This window comes from Melanerpes formicivorus, unplaced genomic scaffold (genome assembly GCF_026170545.1).
Source record: "Melanerpes formicivorus ecotype bairdi unplaced genomic scaffold, bMelFor1.0.p_v2 SCAF_193, whole genome shotgun sequence".
Classification (NCBI taxonomy): Eukaryota; Metazoa; Chordata; class Aves; order Piciformes; family Picidae; genus Melanerpes; species Melanerpes formicivorus.
In genome coordinates, this window is record NW_027142545.1 from 326333 (window position 1) to 347025 (window position 20693).

A 20693-nucleotide genomic window follows, 5' to 3' on the forward strand; every position below is an offset into this window, starting at 1 on the left:
AGGTTGTCCAGCCTTGCCTCTGAACTGAGGGATGGGAAACAACTCAGTGAAGTCCAAGCTTCACCAGCACGGGGTCCCAGGCAGTGCTGCAGCAGGGCAGCCGCTGGTAATGTTCCCTGTCCTGGCAGCCAGCAGTGTGTGTGTGTGCTGGGGAGCCGGCACCAGGCTGAGCCTGCCAAGGTCAGGCTGGAGGCTGCATTCCTGCTGCTGCTTTTGGTCACTTCCCCTTCTGCAGCTGGATGCCTCTGAGCTGAGTGTTTCTGTTCTTCCAGAGGCTGGGCCCCAGTGTGGGGGTGGGGCAGGCACACTGAGAATTATTTGCCCAAGAAGGTTTGGAGGATTGAGATGAAAGCAGCTTGGTTGGGACTGAGGTTTCCTGAGTGTTTCAGATCTCTCAGGGAGGCTCCAGGAAGGCAGCTGCTCAGGATGTGACCATCAACAGCCTCTGCTGGACACTGGGAAGTGCTGCTGCAGAATCTGCAGCTGGCTCAGCAAGGGGGAGAGGCTGTTGCTTAGGGCTGCTGGCAGTGCCTCTTGTGCCAGCTTGGCTGTGGATCACTGGTGCCCCTCAGCAGAGTGGAGCTCACTGTTGATAGCTTTTGGTTGATGAAGAGAGGTGGTGGCCATGCTGCTGAGTGGAAGAAGTTCACCTGGACCTGCTTCACTCAGGGGGACCTGTTAAGCCATGCTACTTGTAGGCTAAGGAGGCTGGAGAGCCTCTGCTGCTGTTAGGATGAAGCCTTAAGTGGCCCTGCTCTCACCCCTGCAGCATTTCTTGCTGAGCTTCTTCCTTGAGTGGTTTCCTGCTTTTCTTTCTGCTGTTGCAGCCTCTGTGGTGCCTGTAGGGAGCCTGGAGTTTGGGTGTCAGGGAGTGAAGAGCAGGGCCCCCATTCTCCATGGAGAAATGCTCCTGGGCACTGTGGTAGTTGTGTGTCTGGAAGGAGTCATCTTTGCTGGCTCATTTCTGTCCCTGAAGCCAAGCAGAGCAGCCCTGAGCAGCTCTGCTGAGCAGCTCTGCTTCTTGCCCAGGGAATGGAGCTCTGTGCTCCCCGAGGCAGAAACAGCAGCAGGGCAGCCCAGGTGCTCTCCCCTGGGGAAGGATGCCCCAGCCTGGAGACACTGTGGAGCCTTTGGCTTTGCTGGGAGTGGGCTTCTGGCTTTTCAAAGGTCTGCTGCTGCTCCTTGCAGGTGAGCTGAGCCACGGCCACTGAGCAGAACCAGCGCTCCAGGAGGCCCTCCAAAATGCCTGAGGGGCTCCAGGGCACAGTGGCAGCACCTGGTCACCTGAAGCCAGCCAGAGAGGCAAAGCAGCCTGGAACTGTAAGTAGCTGCTGTGGTCAAGAAGGAGCCTTGGAACAGGCTGCCCAGAGAGGTTGTGGAGTCTCCTTCTCTGGAGAGATTCCAAACCCACCTAGATGTGATCCTGGGCAAGCTGCTCTGGGTTTCTGCAAGAGGGTTGGACTGGCTGATCCCCAGAGGTGCCTTCCAACCCCCACCCTGCTGGGATAGCCTACATGGAGCACAGAGCCACCCCTCTGGAGCCAGGGCAATTCTTCCTTCCTCTCCATAACTGTCCCCTTTGCTGACTGGAGCTCACCTGACTGGAGATGCCCTGGTGCTGATGGTCTCTCAAGGAGATGTCTCTGTAGGCTTCTGAGGAGGGCTCTGTGAGGCCAGGACAGAGAGAAAAGTGCTAATGAAGGAGAACTCAGACTTGGAGACACTCCTCTGCACCTCAGTCCTGGCACAGGGCTGCTTTTCTGCTCTCCTCTGCCTCCCCCAGCAGTGCCATCTCCCCAGGGCAGGCTGGGGAGCCTGGGGCAAGGGCAGAGCTGGGGCAGTTCTGAGCACTCTTGCCCTGCTCTCTTCAGAGCTCCCTGGCTCTATCCAGCAGCACTACAGAGGGAACAAATGCCCAGAGAGCAGCAATCCCCAGGAGTGCCCCAGCAAAGCAGGCAGCAGCTCATGGGACAGAGCCCCTTGGTTAGAGCTTGTCCCTTCTGCTCTGGCTCAGGAATGCTCTGATCTGAAACACTGCAGCAGGTCCCTCAGGAGGCTCCCAGGACTGGCCTGGTAGCTCTGACCACAAATTACTCCTCAGTGGCACTCGGACAAGAGGAGCAGAGGGGTTGCTGTGGCTTGTGCTGGTGGTGTGTGTTTCAGCTGACTCCCTCCTCCTTCCTGCAGGAGATGCCTGAGCTCATGGAGCAGAGCCTGGGTGGCACTCAGGAGAGGAGCCTGCCCCAGATCATCCAGAGGGGTGGCAAGGCTGAGGAGAGGAGGATGCCCCGGCTCAAGCAGAGGCTGGGCAGCATTCAGGAGATGTGGCTGCCCCCAGTCTCCACCCAGAGGGGCAGCAGCCTGGAGGGGAAGCTGCCCCCAATCTGCACCCAGAGGGGCAGCAGCCTGGAGGGGAAGCTGCCCCCAATCCCCACCCAGAGGGGCAGCAGCCTGGAGGGGAAGCTGCCCCCAGTCTCCACCCAGAGGGGCAGCAGCCTGGAGGGGAAGCTGCCCCCAATCTCCACCCAGAGGGGCAGCAGCCAGGAGGGGAAGCTGCCCCCAGTCTCCACCCAGAGGGGCAGCAGCCTGGAGGGGAAGCTGCCCCCAATCTCCACCCAGAGGGGCAGCAGCCTGGAGGGGAAGCTGCCCCCTGTTCCCAGGAGGGGCAAGCCTGAGGCCAGGACCCTGCCCCTGATTCCCCAGCCTGCAGACTCCAGTGAGGCCTCCTGTCCAAAGGTAAACTTTTCCTGCCCTGCTCTTGCTGTTGGCTGAGGCATTTGGAGAGGAGCCTGCTGGTGGCAGGCCTGCCTCCAGCTTCTCTCTAGAGCTGGCTGGCCAGGGCCTGCTGTGCTGTGCAGCTGCTGGCAGTGCTGAGTTCCTCCTGCCAGGAGAAAGCTCAGACCTTGCTCCCTGCTGAGCTGTTCAAGTCCTGAGCTGTGCTGCAGAAGCTCTGCTGCAGCTGGGGGGGGTTCCTGGAGCTGAGCCCCTGGCACTCAAGCCCCATGCAGGGGGCAGGCTGGGGCAGGACACAAGGGCAGGAGCTTGCCATTTGCCATCCTCCTGCTGCCACAGGCAGCTGCTGCTTGGGGTGGTCGCTGCCAAGGGCCTGGGGCTGGGACTCCTTTGCTGCTGGCAGCCTTGGCCTTGGGGGGCTGAAGGCCTGCAGGAGCTGCTCAGGACTGAGCACACTCAGCTGCAGTGGTGCTTTGGGGTGGAGCAGCAGGATGGGGCCCTCCCAGGGGGCTGGGTTTGCAGGCTGCAGGCTCCTGCCAGCTGCAGAGGGGCCTCAGCCCCTGGCTGTGCCTTGTCTGGCTCAGTGTTTGCTGCAGCTGTGCCTCAAGCTGCTTTGCTGCAGAGCTGCTGGCCAGAGCACACAGCCCCGAGGGCAGAGCAGGGAGGGAGGCTGCTGAGCAGCAATGGCCAGCAGCACACCTGTGACATACTGCTTGAGGGTTGCCCTGGCCAGCCCAGGAGGTTGGGAAGCCCTCAGCTGGGCACCCAGAGAACTGGCAGCATGCTGCAGCTGCTGGCTTCAGCCTGGCCATGGCTTGTGTGGAGCAGCAGGAGAGCTGCCTGGGGCTGTGGAGTGGCAGCAGCACAGCTGGGAGAGGGGAGGCAAAGCAGGGAGGAACTTTCTCCTAGCAGTGCCTCTGCTCTGCCAGCATTTGCTGCTTGTGTGCATTGCCAGGCTGCTGCTGCAGTGGAGTGGAACAAAAGCAGCAGCAGCAGAGCAGGACCAAAGAGCCACTGAAAGCTCCTGGCAGAAGGAGCTGCCAAGTCCAGTCCTCCTCCAGCTGCCCAGTGCTGCAGAGAAGGGAGCTGAACCTCGCCAGCACTCAGCTCTCCTTGTCCTGCCTTCCCTCCTCTGCTGCTGTCCTCTCCTTAGCAGCTCCCAGGTTTAGATTGGCAAAGCTCTTTGGGGCTGTGTGGGCCTTGGCCTCCCTGCCTCAGAGCAAAGATCATCCCCAGAGTGTTTCCCCTGGAGCCTCCTGTCCATTGCTGGCCCTCAGCTGCTCCATGAGTGCTGCCAGCACTGTCAGGGAGTGCTCTGGTGCTGTGTGACCACAGCAGCACAGGGCTGTGCCCCGTGTTTGGGAGAGGGAACCTGGAGAGACAGCCCAGGAGCTGCTTAGCCTGAGCCTGCTCAGCACAGCCCAGCTCCTCTTGAGCCACCCAGGAGCCAGGTGGGAGAGCTTCTGCTTGCCCAGGCTGAGCTGGGCAGAGGGACTCGCCAGGAGACTGGGCTGGGCTGGAGAGCAGTGTAGGGTTGTCACTCATGAGTCCTGCTGCCAGCAGCTGAACCTCTGCCTGCTCTCTGTGCACCCCCAGCTGCCAGCTGCCCTGCAGCAGAGCTGCTTTGAGCCTCTCCCAGCAGAGGTGCTCTTCCAGAACTACCTCCCCCACCAGGTCTACGAAGAGACGCTGGTGCTGCGCAACAAGGGCAGGGTAAGTGCTGGGGGGTGGGAGGAACCTGCCCTCTCTGGGCATGCTGTCTCTGACACTGCCATGTGCTGCTGGGATCTAGCCCAGAGGAGCTTGCCTAGAGAGCAGCCTTGCCTCTGAAAGCCCTGGCTCGCTGAGAATGTGGGGGGCTCTCCAGTTGTTCTCTCTTCTCGTGCTGGAGCTCAAGTGTGCACCACAGCCTGAGGGCTCCTTGGTTAGTCTTGGCTTTGGGGAGGGCATCTCCACCTCTCACAGCCTGCTTAGCTGCTTCTGCAATTCACTGGCAGAGCTCAGGGGCTGTCTTCTCCACTTGATGCTGGGACAAGGCCTAGGGAGGGGCTCCAGGAGAGGTGTTTGGAAAGAGCAGTGGAACAGGCTGCTGGAGCAGCAGCAAGGGGAGGCCTTGAGCTGCCACTTGGGGTCCTGCTGAGCTTCATTCAGCCCTGCTGGGGCTTTTCTGGAGCTCTGCTTTCCCTTTGGAACACCACAGCACATCCAGAGCCATCTCCTGAAGGTCTCCACCTGTGCTTGGAAAGAATTGGTGGTGCTGAGGAGATTCCCCAAAGAAGTGGAGCAGGGAAATGCTGCCAGATGCCAGCAGTTTTGTTCCTGTGGCAAGGGGAACGTTTGAGACCCTCTGGATTTCAGCTGGGGAAACATTTGCTGGAGTGGGGCAGGTGCCCAGGGCAAGCTGGTGGGAAGAGGCAGGAGGGAGGAGAGGAGCTGGGTGCAAAAGGGCTCCAGGAGAGAAGCCTGTGCACACAGGGGGTTCTCTTGCCAGGCAGCAGGCAGGGTGCTGGAGGCAGAGAGGGCTCAGCAACAGCAAAGCCTCCTGGAAGCTGCTGCTCTGCAATGGAGAGCAAGATGGGAAGAGGAGAGGAGGGCAGCTGGGAAGGCAGAAGCAGCCTGCATGAGAGCAGGGGAAGGAGCTCCTCCCCACACCTGCCTCTTGGGGGAAACAAAGGGAGAACAAAAGCTGTGGGGGAAGAGCAAGAGCAGGCCAAGTGTGTCCTGAGAGAAGAGGCTTTGCCAGGGCTGTGGCTGGAAAGAGAAGGCCCTTTGGCAAGGAAGGCTGCAAAGTGTGGTCCCTCTCAGTTACTGCTGGGGAGAACAGAGCCATTCCTGCTCTGGTGCCCAGCTTGGGAGTGTTGGCAAGAGGCCCCTGGGACATTGGTGTGCTCCACACTGACCCCAGACACTGTGTTGCTCTTTCCCCTTTCCTCATTAAAATGGGCCTCAGTTTCTCCTTTCCTCTGGCTCTGCTTCACAGCAGGGCTTGGGCCTGCAGCCCATGTCCCAGAGCTCCTTTGCCCAGGCAGCAGGCACTTGGCTCCAGCCTGGTGCTCTGTGCTGGAAGTGCCTTGGGAAGGAAGGATGCAGCTGGCCATGGCCAGGTTTCTCCTCACAGTGCCACAGGTGGCAAAATCCCAGTTGTGTCTTCCCTGCAGGTTCCTCAGTGGGTGAAGGTCATCATGGAGACCTCTCCTTACTTCAAGTTGCTTGGCCCCATGGGTGTGAGGCAGAAGGTAGCACCTGGCATGGCCTCTACTTACCGCATCCTTTTCACCCCCGAGGAGCACAAGGTGAGGCTGCAGGTCTCAAGAGGTTGCTGCCTGCAGTGGAAGGTGCAGCTGCAGGGCTGGCTGCAGAGCAGGGCAGCTGGGCTGGCCTTTGAGGAGCTCTCCTGCTTTCAGGAGGCTTGCACTGGCTCTCAGACCGGGAGAAAGCCTTTCCCATGCTGGAGATGCTGCTCTCCCGGGCAGGAGGCACTTGGGTGCTGCAGGGCTCTTTCTCCTTGCTGGGGCTCCTCGGGTGACCTTCCTTGGCTTCAGGGTGAGGCTTGGGGGCAGCCTCTCAAGGTGCTGCTTTCTAGGCTGTGTCCACTGTTGCCTCCTCATGGCTTTACTGCCTGGCTGAATCCAAAAGTCTGTTCAAGAGTGACCTGTGGCTTGGAGGAAGCAAAGTGGGCCTGAGCAGAGTGTGGAGCAGCACCTTGGCAAACTGCTTTCACCTCCTGGCTGTCCTGCTGGCCACAGCAGGCAGACAACAGAAGCTGAGCTCTGGAGCCAGCATTTTTCGTGCCTGCTGCTTCTCAGAGCCATGGAATGGTGGGGGCTGGGAGGCAGCTCTGCAGCTCACCCAGCCCAACCCCCCTGCTGGAGCAGGGACACCCACAGCAGCTTGCCCAGGATGGCAATGTCCAGGAGGGTTAGGAAGCTCTCCAGAGGAGGAGACTCCACAACAGAGGCACAGCCTCATTAGCAGGAGGGGGTGGACTGGATGCTCTCCAGAGGAGCCTCCCAAGCCCCACTGGTCTGTGGCTCTGGGCAGCTCTCTGGGCAGCTTGGCCCAGTGCTCCAGCACCCTCCCAGCCATGCTGTGGGTGCTGGGCACACAGAGCTCCTTGTTCCTGTAGCTGCTCCAAGCCATGCCCGTGTTCCCCTGCAAAATGGGGGCAGGGGGTGCTCCCACAAGGCTCAGCACAGAGCATGGGGTGCTTCTAGAAGCATGGAATTGCTTTGGTTTGGTTGGCAGAGCTCTTGAAGATGCCACAGCTGGCAGCCAGCCAGAGCCCAGCAGCTTCCCTTCTGCCCCGGGGCCGGCACTGCCTGCAGCCTGCTGAGGCTCTTCCTTTCCCTGCAGGACTACTGCCACCAGCTGCTGTGTGTCACCCAGAGGGAGGAGTTCCCTGTGCCCATCCGGGCTGTAGGTGCCCAGGCTGTGCTGGACTTCCCCCAGCAGCTGCACTTCTCCCTCTGCCCGGTCAGGCACAGCACCCAGAGGACTCTGCTGCTGCGCAACCTGGGCCAGCGGGAGGCTCACTACAGCCTCAGCACTCAGAGGTGAGGAGCTCAGCATCCTGCTCTGCTCTGCAGGCCAGGCTTGGCCCGGCCCTGGCTGCTTCCTAGGCTGGGATCTCCTGGGCCAGGAGCTGCCTTGCCCTTTGCAGCTCTGCAGGCCAGGTTTCTGGCTGGCAGGAAGCCAGGGGGAAGCTCTGAGTGCCAGCAGCTCTTCCAGCCCTGTGCTCTCCAGCAGCCCTGCTCTGGTGGCATTGCCAGCAGCTGGGCTCTGCAGCCTCACTGCAGGGAGCTGGGTGCAGTGTGGTGTGGGGGGGACCTGATGTCATTTTCTCCTCTAGGCCCTTCTGAGGGCTGAATCTCCTCAGCACTGAGCCAGGAGCTCTCTTTCTGATCCCGGGGGGTTGCTTTTCCTTCTGCTGTCTGCAGTGAAGGGAGCTAACTCCACTGGGTGTCTGCTCCCCAGTGGGGTTCCCCAAGGCTCAGTGCTGGGGCCAGTTCTCCTGGACATTCTCTCAATGCCCTGGGTGAGGACATTGAGGCTGCCTCAGTCAGTTTGCAGACAGGCCCAAGCTGGGCAGCAGTGCTGAGCTGCTTGTTAACCTACAGAGGCACCTGGCCAGGCTGGGTCAAAGGCCAAGCCAATGGCATGAGGTTCATCAAGGCCAAGTGGCAGGTCCAGTAGCTGGCTCACAGCAACCCCCTGCCACACTCCAGTCTGGGGGAAGAGTGGCTGGAAAGATGCCCAGCAAAGACCTGGGGTGCTGCTCAACAGAGGCTGAAGCTGAGCCAGCCTGTGCCCAGGTGGCTGAGCAGGCCAACAGCATCCTGGCCTGGGTCAGCCGTGGTGTGGCCAACAGGAGCAGGGCAGTGTACCCCTGCACTGGGTACTGGATTCACAGCCTGAGTACTGCAAGGACTTTTGGCCCCCTCACTACAGGGAGGACATTGAGGTGCTGGGCTGGCTCCAGGAAGGACAACAGAGCTGGGGAAGGCTCTAGAGCAAAAGCCTTGTGAGGAGCAGCTGAGGGATCTGGGGTTGATTTAGCCTGGAGCAGGCTGAGGGCAGATCTTCTGGGATCCTTCAGCTCCCTGACAGGAGGCTGGAGCCAGGCAGGCCTTGGGCTCTGCTCCCAAGGAACAAGTGATAGGCCACGAGGAAATGACCTCAGTTGTGCCAGGGCAGGTTTGGGCTGGGCCATGAGGAACCATTTCTGCCCCTTGGGGGTTGTCAAGGCCTGGCCCAGGCTGCCCAGGGCAGTGGTGGAGTCCCCATCCCTGGGGGGTTGGTGCGGTGCTGAGGGCCAGGGTTTGGTGGTGACCTAGCAATGGGAGCATGGTTGGACTGGAGCTGAAAGGTCTCTTGCAGGCTCCCTGCAGCAGCCCTGCTGTCTCTCTCTTGCAGCCCATTCTCTGCTGAGCCCTGTGTGGGAGCTCTGGGGGTCGGGGACGCCGTGCAGGTGGCTGTGGAGTTCCTGCCGCTGCGGAGCGGGGAGCACCGCGGGGTCCTGAGCCTGCACTGTGACTCAGGTCAGTGCTGGGCACTGCCTGCCTGCACTCTGTGTCCTTGGCTGCCCCCTGCAGAGGCTCAGCTTTGGTTCCCAGCCAGTGCTGGGCCTGAGGGGTGACAGGAGGAGGGCAGGGCTCAGCCAGACTCTGTGGTGCCCAGGGCCTCTGGCACTCCTCTGTCCCCTGCTCTGCTTCTCCCTGGGCTGGCCTCAGACCCTTTTGCTGCACTCTCCTCTCCCCATCTCCATCCCACACCTCACAGCTTCAGGACTAAAAGGCTCTTGGGCTTGGGCAGGAAGTGCTCCCTGCCTCCTTGGAGAGCTGTCAGATTTATCCTGGGGCAGGAGAAGCCCAGCTCAGGCCCCAGGAGAAGTGTCAGCCTCCCCAGGCCCTTGAGGAGTAAGTGGGGAGCCAAGGTGTGACCTCCAAATGCTGCCCACAGCCTTGGCTCAGCAGAGCTGATGCTGAAGCAGAGCCTTGCTCACAGATGCCCTGGGGGTGTGTTTCCTCTGCCTGCAGCAGAGCTTTGCTTTGTGCCTGTTGCTGCCCTTGGCTCCTGGGCAGCCTGCTGTGCTCCCTGGGTGCTGCTGTGGTGCTGCAGCCCTGCAGCGAGCACTGGAGCTGTCTGGGGCTGGTAGGAAGGATCCAAATGCTCCTGTAGCTTGCAAGTGAGACGAGCAGAGACTCCCCTCTGCTTTCTTCCAGGAGAAGACATTCACAGCAGCCTCAGTGGCACAGCTGTGGATGTGAACATCAGGCTGGACAGGAGCTCCTTGGCCATGCAGAAGACCTACCTGTCGCTGAGCACCCGCAGCACCCTGCTCATCCACAATGGCAGTGATGTGAGAGCTCACTTCCAGTGGAAGGCTGCTGCTAGTCAGGAGGAGGAGGAGCAGCAGCAGCAGAGGTGGATTGGAAAGCTGCACTGCAGGCAGATCCCTCTCCAAGGGTGACACTCAAGGCTGGCCTCCAGGGCTCTGGGTGCTTTGCAGTGGTGGAGGCCAGGAAAGCCCCCACAGCACCAAGGCCTGGACCCCTGGGCTTTGGGGTACTGGAGCTCAGCACTTCCCTTCCCAGCTGCATCCACACTCCAGCTGAGGATGGTGTCTTGGGGAGGAACTGCAGGGCCTGGATTTCCCCAGAGAGCAAATTGCCTTTGTGGGGGCACAAAGCACTGAGGTGCAGAGATCTCTGGGCTCCAGAGGGTCCACGAGGCTGAGGCAAGGCTCAGTGCTGGGCTGCACTGAGTAGCAGCACTGAGCACAGCTGCAGGCAGCACAACTCTGCTGCTACTCACTGCAGCTTCTCCTGCTGCAGCTGGCACAAGCTGGCAGGCTCCTTTCCCAGCCCTGTGCAGGGCAGAGTCCTTCAGGGGCCCGGAAGGTTGAGGCCATCCTGCTGCAGGCTGTTAACTGCCTCCTGCTGTCCCAGTTTCCAGCACCAGGAGCTATTTCCAGCCTTCCTTAGAGGCTGAGCAGAGTTGGGAGGTGGAGGGCTCTGCAGGGAGGGTGGAGCAAGGCAGCCCTTGGAAGCCCCCTTGGCTTCCAGCACCTGTGTCTTTGTGGTGGTGGGAGATGGGGCAGGCTCTCCAAAGGCTGGCTGTGGGGAAGCTGGGAAATTGCCACATCAGGCAGCAGAGGAACCCCTGGAGCCCAGGGGCTGAGCTGGGAAGCACACTGCAAAGCCTGGGGGAGCTGGGGAAGCCTTGGGTGTCCTTCCAGCCCCGGGGGCATGGAGGGAGCTGCAGTTAGTCTGAAGCCACAGCTGGGGAGGAAAGTGCCTTCAGCTGGAGGGCTCTTCAGGGGCTTCTGAGCAAGGCAGGTTCAGTGGGGCTGGGCCAGCCCCGGGTTCCCCCTGCTCTCTGGTTTGCCTTGCCCAGTGTGTGGCTGCTGTGCAAGCTCAGGCTGTGCCAAGAGCAGCCCTGGGCAGCTCTAGGGGAGGAAAAGCCACTGGAGGCTGCTGCTGCTGGAGCCTCCATCAGCTGTGGCAGTGGCTGTGAGGCAGGAAGGCTCTGGGGGGGCTGCTGGCTTGCACAGAGCTCTTCAGAGCTTGCAAGCATGGAGTGCAAGTGGGCAGGGAAGAGGCAGGGGTGCTGGGCTGGGGCTGGGAGCCGGGGGCTCGGGGGCAGCCCCTTGCTGTGCCGCTGCTGTGCCTCCCCGAGGCCTTCTGGCAGAGCCTCTGCAGGGCTGCTGCCGCTGCCCTTGCCTGATGGGCTGCTGGGCTTTGGCTCTGGGCTGCAGGCTGCAGGGGCAGTTCAAGCCACATCCCCCCGAGGAGCCCAGGAAGCAGCCTGCTCTCCAAGGACGCCGTTCCCGGCTCTCCCACATCTGCCAGCAGCAGAGGGCGAAGGCGCAAGCAGAGGCCCTGCTGCGCTCCCAGATCTTCACCATCGAGCCGCTGGTAAGCCCCAGCCCAGAGCCCCCATTCCTCCTCCTGCCTGGGGGAGGTCCCTTGGCAGAGCCTGCCCCCGGCTCGCTGTGCCCAGAGAGAAGAGCTCAGGGCTGGAGCCCCGGGGGCGCAGCGCGGTGCCCAAAGCCTTGGGGAGCTGCAGGCTCCCGGCAGAGGGCGAGAGCCTGCTGGCAGCTGAGCTCTGCTGCCAGGGCTCCAACAGAAGGGCACTGCCTCAGCGTCCTGCCAGCCTTCAGAGGGCTCTGCAGGCTCAGCTGCAAGGCCATCCCCTCCCTGTGGGCTCTGGGGCTTCCCAGAGGCTGTCACAGCACTGCCAGGTCCCAACCCAGCTGAAGAAGGGAAGGAGAGGAGGCAAAGTTCAGCTGAGTCGTGGCAGGAGCAATCCCCTCCTGGAACCTGGGATGGCACCGGCTGGGAACCTCCCTCCCAGGGTCACCTCTGAGCCTGGGCCCAAGGCTGGCAGCTTGCAAGGGGCTTTGGGAGCTGAGGTGCCCCTGGGGCCAGAGAGCAGTTTGCTGCTCTGTCTCTGGCAGCCAAAGCCCAAGATCCTTGCCCCAAGCCCAGCCCTGCTGGCAGCCTTTGTGTGCTCTGAGGTGGAGAATGCTGCTGCCTGAGCAGGGCAAGATCCCTTCTCCTCTGGCAGGAAACCCTGCAGCCATCCCAACCTCTTCCTTCCTTTCTTTCTTCCCAAAGAGCTGAAATGAGTTTGCTGGGAAGGAAGGGCTCAGCTGCTCTTGCTGGTTCCTCCTGGAGCCCAGGGAAGGCTGAGAGCCAGCAGCAGCAGCACCACTGCACTGTCCCAGCACAGCAGCTGGCAGCAGCAGGATGGGAGCAGGAGGTTGTGGCAGAGCAGTAGGGATGTTGGAGGCAGTGGGAGGTGAGCAGCACTGGGAGCATCCTGTGGTGTGTCAGAGCTGCTTTGGGAGTGTGTGCCAGGGCTCCTGCTTGGTGGCAGCTGCACTGCCTCTCCACAACCAGCTGAACCTGCTCTTGAGCTGGTGAGGGGCAGGCAGGTGAGGGGCAGGAGTCTGGCTGCCCCCAGTGCAGGCTCCTGGGGCTCCAGGTAAGAATGGAGGGACACCAAGTGTAGCCTGGCCTCAAGCCCTGGGAGTGGAAATCTTTCCTCACTGGCTCTGGGGATGTTCCACACTGGGCTCTGGGGCTGGCTAGAAGTGGGCTGCTCCATGGCTCTCTGCCCTTCTGCCTTGCCCAGCCTTCTCAGGCTCCTGCTTTCCCAGGCTTCCCTCCCTTCTGGAGCAGGTTCCCATGCAGAGCTGTGCCTGTGTCTGCCTCTCCTCCCCCAGCCCAGCACATGTGGTGTTTGCTCCTCGCTCTGCCTTGCTGCTCTGAAGGGAGGCTGCAGGGCTGTGGCTGCAAAGCTGAGCTGGAAGCTTTGGAGATCAATGGTTTGCTGCCATCTTCTCTTCCAGGAGGGAGAGGTGTGGCCAAACTCCTCAGCTGAGATCCAGGTGACCTTCAGGCCCCGGGCAGCCAGAGTCTATGAAGCAAGGCTCTACTGTGCCATCTCAGGTACAGCTTCTTCCTGCTGCTCTCTGCCCCAGGCTGCAGGCCAGGCCCCAGCAACCTTCCAGCCCCCTGGCTCCTGCTCTAGCTGCTAGGAAGGGTCAGTGGCCAACAGGACCCGTGCCTGCTGTCCCTGTGGCTCCCAGCTGCTCTCCTGGCCAAGGCCAGGGCTCAGGACACTGCCTCTGGATCCCAGATCCCACGGGAGGCAGGGAAGGGCTCAGGGTTCCTGCCCTGGCTTTGCCCTGCTGGGAGGAGGCTGTGAAGGCTGAGGAGCTACAGACCTCAGCAGCTTCAGTGGCCCCTAAGCCCCTCCAGCCCCTTTCCCTCCCAGAGGAGTCCTCCTTGCCTGCAGGCATCCTGGGGCTCCTGAGGTGGTAGGAGCTGAGTTCCAGAGTGCTCCCAGCCCCTGGATCTCCTCCCCCTGAGTGCGGGGTGCCCTCCCCAGGAGCATCTCTGGCCAGCAGCTGCTTCTCCCTGCCTGGGCATTGTCCCCTGGCAGCTCTGAGGCTGTGCTTCCCCTGGGTGGCATTGCTCAGGGCTGGCTCTGCTCAGCAGGAGAAGGCTCTCCCTGGCAAGCTGAGCCCCAGCAGCCTGCTGGCTGAGCTCTGTGCTGCTGCTGTCTCCCTGCAGTGTGCTCAGGCTGTGGGTGGCAGCAGCCATCCCTGCCCCCAGCTCTGCCCTTCCAGAGGTGGTGGCTTTGCTGTGCTGGCCCAGGGCAGGGAGTGCTTGCAGCCAGGTTCAGGCTTCCTTGTCCTTCCTCTCCACCTCTGCAGGGTGCTGCTCAGGCTGTGTCTCAAGGGTGGGAGCTTGCTGCAGGCTTCCTCCAGGGAGCCTGATGCTTTGCCTCAGCTCCAGAGCCCGTGGAGGTCCAGCAGCCCAGCTCCCATTCCTGGAGGGTGCTGAAAGCACCAACCCTGCTCTGCTGCTTTGTTGCTCTCCTTCCTGCCCCAAGCCAACAGACACCCATGCCAGGGATCAGCTTTTGACTTGCCCAGCACTTGGGCCTGCTTCCCTTGGCCAGTGCCACCTCCAGTGCCAGCCCAGGGCTTGTGTTCCCCAAATGGCTTCCTGCCCCAGCTGCACTTGTCAGAGCTGGGCAAGGGAAGGCTTGCTTGCAAACCTTGCCAGGGCTGAGCTGCTACCTCTGGGCCTTCTGCTCTGCTGAGGGAGATGTCCATCCCTGGCAGCAGGGCTGGATCTCCAGGAGAGGTTTGGCATTGCAGAGCAGTAGGAGAGCTGCTTGCACACAGCCCTTGAGCTGCTCTGGGGCTCTGGGAGGCAGAGCTGGGCAAATGCTCTGTGTTGGCAGAGAGGAGCCTGCTCCTGCCAGGCCCTGCTGGCCCTTCCTCTCCTGGGGCTGTGCAAGAGGAGCATTGCAAAGCAGCTGCTCCCCTGTGCTCTCAGGCTGGAGTCTGTCCCAGAGGCAAGGTCCCTGAAAGAGGAGCCCCAGGAGGTTTCAGTGGGGAGTCAGTTCCTGTTGCTCCTTGATTCCTCCAAGCCCCTTGGCTGCCCTCCTCATCCCCCTAGAATGTTTGACCCTGAGGGTGCTGAGAGCCTGGCCCAAAGTGCCCCGGGAGGGGGCAGGTTTCCCCTGCCTGGAACCACTGCAGCTCAGGTTGTTTGGGGCTCAGAGCCACCTGCTCTGCTTGCAGCTGCTCCTGCTGAGGGCAGGGGGCTTGGGCTGGCTGCCCTTGGAAGGTCCCTGCCCCCCTCAAGGCCTCATCCAATGGAACTCTCTCCCCAGGCCGGGAGGCCAGGCTGCCTCTGCACATCCAAGGGGAAGGCCGAGGGCCCTGGCTCTGCTTCAGCCTGGAGCAGCTGGACCTTGGGCAGGTGTTGCTTGGCTCCACCAACAGCTATGTGGTGAGCAGCAGGGGCTGGCAGGGCTTGGGGGGAAGTCCCACTGTGGGCACAGGCTGGGAGAGTTGGGGCTCTTCAGCCTGGAGAAGAGAAGGCTCCAGGGAGACCTTAGAGCAGCTGCCAGTAGCTGGGGAGGGACTTTGGAGAAGGGCTGGGAGTGCCAGGGTGAGAGGGAATGGGGTGAAGCTGGAGGAGGGCAGCCTGGCCCTGGAGAGAAGGAAGAAATTCTTTGCAGTGTGTTGGGGGGGAGGCACTGGCACAGGTTGCCCAGGGAGGTCATGGGTGCCCCCTCCCTGGAGGTGTTCAAGGCCAGGCTGGATGAGGCCTTGAGCAGCCTGGGCTGGTGGGAGGGGTCCCTGCCCATGGCAGGGGGCTGGAACTGGATGAGCTTGAAGGTTCCTTCCAGCCCAACCCCTTCTAGGATTCATTCTCTCCAGTTCTGGCTGCTTTGCATGAACCCCCCACAGGCAGAACTGTCCTTTGGTTTCTGCCAAGCAGCAGCAGGCAGCAGCTTCTGCCTCTTCCAGCTGTGAGGTGTTTGACCAGGACACACATCAGCCTGCTGGGAGGGAGAGAGGGAAGGAGGGAGAGAGGGAAGGGAGGGAGGGAGGGAGGGAGGAAGGCTCCTCAGGTGTTCCCATTGGATGTCTTGCAGGTGACTCTGCACAACAAAGGAGCCATCGATGCCTCCTTCAGCTTGGTCCCTCCAAGTACAGCTCTGGGCTCCTGCTTCAGCTTCTCCCCCTGTCAGGGCCTGGTTTTGCCAGGTGGGTCCCAGGGTGTCCAGGTCTGCTTCTGTCCCAGCAGCCTGGGGCACTTCAGAGAAGAGTTCAGCTTCCGTGTGGAAGGATCCCCTGAGCCTGTGACCCTGACTGTCAGGTGAGAGGCTGCTTGAAGCCCCTTGTGCTGTGAGAGCAGCTTTGCTGCATGCCAGCAGCAGTGCAAGCTGCAGGCTCTGCAGTGCTCTGCAGCCAAGCCAAGGCCTCCTCTGCTGTGTCCCCACAGGGGCTGTGTCTCTGCACCTTCTCTGCACTTCGATGTCCCTTGCCTGCGCTTCGGGGACGTCTCCTATGGTGAGTGTGGCCTGGCCTTGGAGCACAGCCTGAGGGCTCTGCAGCCCCAGAGTGCAGCCTCAGAGCCTCCAGCACCTGCGGCCCTCCAGAGCAGCCTTCAGGATGTTGAAGCAGGGCTGCAGGTTGCTCAGGCAGTGTTTTGCCATCATGAGATCCAAGAGGCCCCAGGGACTAGCAGCCGGTGTCTTGTGGTGTCCCTCATCAGCCCCAGGCTGCCAGTCCTTGGCAGCAGGATGGCTGTGACAGTCCCAGGAGGGCCCAGGGGCTGGGATTGCAGGAGAAGGGAGTTGAAGCTGTGGACTAGCCTGTGCCTGCTGTGGCTCAATGTTGTTGTCAGGCCTGGACACCATTTCCACCCCCACCCCCCCGAGCTGTAGTGTCAGATGTTCATTGGGGCTGGGAGGGCCACTGGGTTTCCCCTGCCAGGCAATGTGGCCAAGGAATAGCTCTGCCTCAGGCCCTGGTGTGCTCAGAGCCCTGGGCTCCTTCTCCTTGCCCAGCAGAAGCCCAGCTCTGCTGCCTGAGATGCAGATTCTGGTGCTGCAGATGAGTCTGACAGAAGGCTTTGTCCTGAGGGGGTCTCAGGTGTGCATGGGAAGCCAGTTCTGGGCTGCTTGAAGAGCCAGGAGCAGCCTGGCCAGGATCCCTCTCTGTTTTCCTCCTGCTGCTGGACTTGTGAGAGAACTGCTGGCCTTTGCTGAGCTGCATCCTCCCCTCCCTCCATCCCTGCTCTGCCTCTTGGTTTCCTTGTGAAGAGCCAAAGCAAGAGGAATGCCAGCAGGCAGAACCAGGGGATCCAAGAGGAGAAGTGTCCTCATTAGCTGCTGGCATGGCTGAGGCCTTGGCAGCTGAAGGCTTCCCCCATGCCCTGCTGGCCACACTCTCCTGGCCACACATGCCCTGCAGCCCAGGAGAGCCTTGGCCTTCCTGGCCAGGAGGGCAGCTGGCTGCCTGATGGGGAATGAGTTGTCCCCCAGCAGTGCCAGCACAGAGCTGCTTGGCTTCCCCAGCAGCTGTAGCTCAGAGTGAGGAGAGCCCAAGCCCCAGTGCAGTCTGAGCATGCCAGGCTCTGGGCAGCAGGAGGCAGAGGAGCTGTGTGCAGAGGTGCAGAGCTGTGTCCTCTCCCCTAGGCTTCCCTCACAGCCTGTCCTGTCGCCTCACCAACGCCTCCCCGCTGCCCCTGGCCTTCGCCCTCCGCCTGCCCGGGGATGGCACAGCAGAGCCCAGCGTGCCCAGCGCTGCCCAGCTGCTGGACAACTCTCTCCCCTCCTGGAGGAGGGCAGCCACGGGGCTCCTCAGGCCCTGTGAGTTCACCATCAGCCCTTGCAGAGGCACCATCTGTGCCAAGAGCTTCGTGGACATCCAGGTAGGGAGCGGTGGGGCCAGAGGGGCTTCGGCAGCTGGGGCTGAGGCTTCCCTGCTCTGGGAGAGGGCTTCAGTGCTGCTGGCTGGGAGGGTGAGGCCAGGCAGAGCCCTGCAGCAGGGCTGGCCTCTGGGACCTTCCTGAAGGAGCAGCCTTTGGATTCTGCAGGCAGAAGCTGCAGCTCCTGCCCCACACTTGGATTCCCTGCAGTCATCTCAGTGGCACTGCAAAAGCTCTGGCAGCTGAGCAGCTTCTGCTGGGCCAAGCTTCTGCAGCAGCTTCCCACTGCACAGCTGGAGTGCTTCTGCTGGAGCCAGCAGCTCTGCCCTGCACTTCTGCTGCTCAGTGAAGAGCAGAGCCTGGGCCCTTAGCTGCCAGGCAGTGCTGAGCACAAGATGGCTCTGCTGGTGCCTGCATTCCTCTCACACAGGGCCTGGCAGCTGCCAAGGACATCTCTCCAAGCAGCTCTTGCCAGCAGCCTTGTGGTGCTGCCAGAGCCTGTGCTCTGCACATGGAGCAGCAGACCTAGGGCAAAGCCCTCCCTTTGCTTCCCAGGGCATGGCAATGGCAGGAGAGCAGCTGTGGGAAGTGTTTGGTGCTTTGCTCTCCCCCCAGGTCACCCTGTGCTCCAACACCCTGGGCACCTACAAGCTGGCACTGGTGGTGGATGTGGATGGTGTGGGCCAGGAGCTGCTCTCACTGCCCCTCACAGCCAGGTACCAGCACTTTCCTTGCAGCCCTTTGGCTCTCCTGGTGCACCCAGCCCCTGCCATGGGGTCTGCTGGCTCCAGCTGCACAGGAGAAGGCTGGCTGCAGGAGCTGCTTCTGGCCAGCCAGAGATGGGAAGAGCAGGCTTTGACAGCAGCCACCTTGAGGAGCATCTGCCCAGAATGGACAGGCCTGGCCCTGAGCCCTTGCCTAAAGGGCACAGCAATCCTGTGAATGATTGGCACTGCCCCTCCCCTGGCACAGCCTGGAGCCATTTCTCTTGTCCTCTCCCTTCTTCCTTGGGAGCAGAGCCCAAGCCCCAGCTGGCTCCAGCCTCCTTTCAGGGACTTGTGGAGAGCCAGGAGGGCTCTGCTCTGCCTCCTCCTCTCTAGGCCAAACCCCGCCAGCTCCCTCAGCTGCTCCTCCCCAGCCCTGTCCTCCAGCCCCTTCCCCAGCTCTGTTGCCCTTCTCTGGCCCCACTGCAGCCCCTCAGTGCCCTTCTTGGAGTGAGGAGCCCAGAGCTGCTGCCAGGATGTGAGGTGTGGCCTCAGCAGTGCTGAGCCCAGGGGGCCAATCCCTGCCCCGCTCCTGCTGGCCACAGCACCGCAGGTCCAGGCCAGGCTGCTGGGGGCACTTTGCAGCCTCTCTGCCCCAGGCAGCTGTGTTCTGCTCCCTGCCAGGCCGTCTCAGGAGTCAGGAAGCCTCTCCTCTGCCAGTGTCTCCATTGCCTCTGGCCCTCTCTCTGCCCAGGTGTGTGGCTCCTGCTCTGCGAGTGCCCAAGCCCGTGGTGACCTTCGGCCGCTGCTACCTGCAGCTCCCTGCCCAGCAGCTGCTGACCCTGGTGAACGACAGCGACCTGCCAGGCTGCTATGCACTGCTGCCTCAGGTTGGCATCACCCCCACCTCCTGCCCCCAGGGCTCAGCCAGGCTGTGCTGGGGAGAAAAGGCCTTTGGGAGAGAGAGACCTTGATGCTTTCCAGTGCGCTGAGAACAGGACCCAACCCGAATGGGACCTTAGGGAGCAGGGCAATGGGAACCCTCCTGCAGAGCAACCTTGGGCAGCCCTTTGGGAAGCACTTTGTGCTCTGGGCTCTGGGCTGCTGTCATGCAGGAGAGCTCAGAGGGTGGGAAAAAGCTGCTCTGCCAGCCCAAACGTGGCTGCTGGGGAGTACAGCAGCTTTGGGAGCCCCTGAGGATGCTGAGACTGTCCAAGGCTCCCTGCTTGTTTTGTGCCTTCCTGCCAGGCCGGGCTGTGGGGGGCTCTGAGCTGCCTGGGGCCCTGCCAGGCCGGGCTGTGGGGGGCTCTGAGCTGCCTGGGGCCCTGCCAGGCCGGGCTGTGGGGGGCTCTGAGCTGCCTGGGGCCCTGCCAGGCCGGGCTGTGGGGGGCTCTGAGCTGCCTGGGGCCCTGCCAGGCCGGGCTGTGGGGGGCTCTGAGCTGCCTGGGGCCCTGCCAGGCCGGGCTGTGGGGGGCTCTGAGCTGCCTGGGGCCCTGCCAGGCCGGGCTGTGGGGGGCTCTGAGCTGCCTGCTCTAGGTGCAGATGTCCCTGCTCAGTGCAGGGGCTTGGGGTGGAGGAGCTTGAAAGGTCCCTTGCAGGCCATGCCATGCTGTGCTCCTCCCCCTTCCAGGAGCAGCAGGAGGAGGCTGCTGTGCTGTACTCCAGCCCTGTGCCCTGTGGCATCATTCAGCCTCACAGCTCCGTGGAGATGCCCCTGACCCTGGTGGCCCAGGCGCTAGGGAGCCAGGACACTCCTGCCTCTGTGGCTGTCTTTGGCTGTGCAGGACACCCCCTGGTGAGTCTGCTCTGTGCCCCAGGGCTTGCTGGGGCCTGAAGGGTAGAGGGCTGCTGGCAGGGCCGAGGGAACTTGTGCCAGAGGGATCCCTGGCAGCGGGTGGCGGCGAGAGGAGAGGCAGGGTGGTGCCCTCTGGGCTGGTGAGCAGCGTGTGCCACAGCAGGGCACTGGGGACAGGGCAGATGGGCTCATGAGCCAGCAGCCTCCCTGGCTCTCCTCCTCTGCTGTGAGGAGAGCAGCAGCAGCTGCTGCTCCCGTGGGGCTCCTGGGGAGGAGCACCCAGGGACAGCCCAGAGTGCTGCTGAGGCAAAGGCTGCCTTGGGAATGAGCTGAGAAGGCTCTGCAGCAAAGGGATGGCTTGGGGCAAGCCTGAGCAGCAGCAGGGCTGGAAGCAGGCACAGGGCACAGGCAGGAGAGCTGCTGCTGGCACAGCAGGCTGGGCAGGCTGGTTTCTTTCCCCCTGACAACAGCAGCTTGTGGCTTTCAGCTGGGGTCCCTCCAGAGCCCACCCTTGCTGCAGGCCTCCTGGGTCAGGCTTCCAACACTGCCAACTGCCAGCAGGCAGAGCTCTCTCCTGTCCAGGAGCAGCCTCAGAGCTGTCTAACCCTTGCCAGCTTTCCCTAGAGTGTGGTTTTTTCTCTCTCTCTCACCCCTCCCTGCTTGCTGGAGCAGGAAATCCACCTGGTGAGCATTGGGCAGGGCCCAGTTGTCTCTGTGCAGCCCCAAGAGATCAACTTTGGCAGCATCCCAGTTCTGCAGGACGTCTCCCGCAGTCTGCAGCTCTGCAATCAGAGCCCCATCCCTGCAGCCTTCCAGGCAGAGGTGGTGAGTATCTGGAGAGGCTTCCAAGGGAAATGGCTGCTCTGTGGCCACCTGGGGCTTGGTTTGCATCTGCAGCTTTCCCAGCTGGCTGCCTGAGAGAGCAAGCAAGATGTTCCATCCCCAGGTGGCCAGAGGAGCCTGGCTCTGGGGGCAGGTTCAGCTGGGGCAGCCCTCAGGAGAACAGAGCTTGAGGAGATCTTGGAGCAGCAGTGAGCCTGGAGCCTGTTTCCAAGCTCTCCCTTCCTCTGTGGAAGCTCCCTGGCTGTGGGAGTCATGGTTTTGGAGCTCTGGGATCACAGAATGCCTTGGGTTGGAAAAGACCTTTCAGATCCTCCAGGCCAAGCCTGAACCCAGCACTGCCAGCTCAGCACTGAACCGTGGCCCTCAGCA

The 20693-nt window shown here is 62.0% G+C and overlaps 1 protein-coding gene across 1 annotated transcript; it reads left to right on the forward strand.

Moving 5' to 3' along the window:
- The first annotated feature begins 1242 nt into the window (after window positions 1–1242).
- LOC137457711 (hydrocephalus-inducing protein-like) lies at window positions 1243–19520 on the forward strand. Its single transcript, XM_068169555.1, has 15 exons — window positions 1243–1320; window positions 4330–4446; window positions 5892–6026; window positions 7087–7286; window positions 8647–8771; window positions 9456–9657; window positions 10991–11150; window positions 12590–12689; window positions 14431–14549; window positions 15202–15425; window positions 15552–15619; window positions 16750–16985; window positions 17598–17698; window positions 18441–18576; window positions 19317–19520. The coding sequence occupies exons 1-15, from the start codon at window positions 1243–1245 to the stop codon at window positions 19518–19520; spliced, it is 2205 nt and encodes a 734-aa protein (XP_068025656.1).
- The last annotated feature ends 1173 nt before the right edge of the window (window positions 19521–20693 follow it).

Bases quoted from the DNA above. Each gene is read 5' to 3' on its own strand.
- LOC137457711 (XM_068169555.1), top strand. From the start codon at position 1,243: ATGCCTGAGGGGCTCCAGGGCACAGTGGCAGCACCTGGTCACCTGAAG. The intron at 12,690-14,430 runs GTACAGCTTCTT...CTCTCTCCCCAG, and splicing joins GCTCTACTGTGCCATCTCAG to GCCGGGAGGCCAGGCTGCCT. The intron at 16,986-17,597 runs GTAGGGAGCGGT...CTCTCCCCCCAG, and splicing joins AGAGCTTCGTGGACATCCAG to GTCACCCTGTGCTCCAACAC.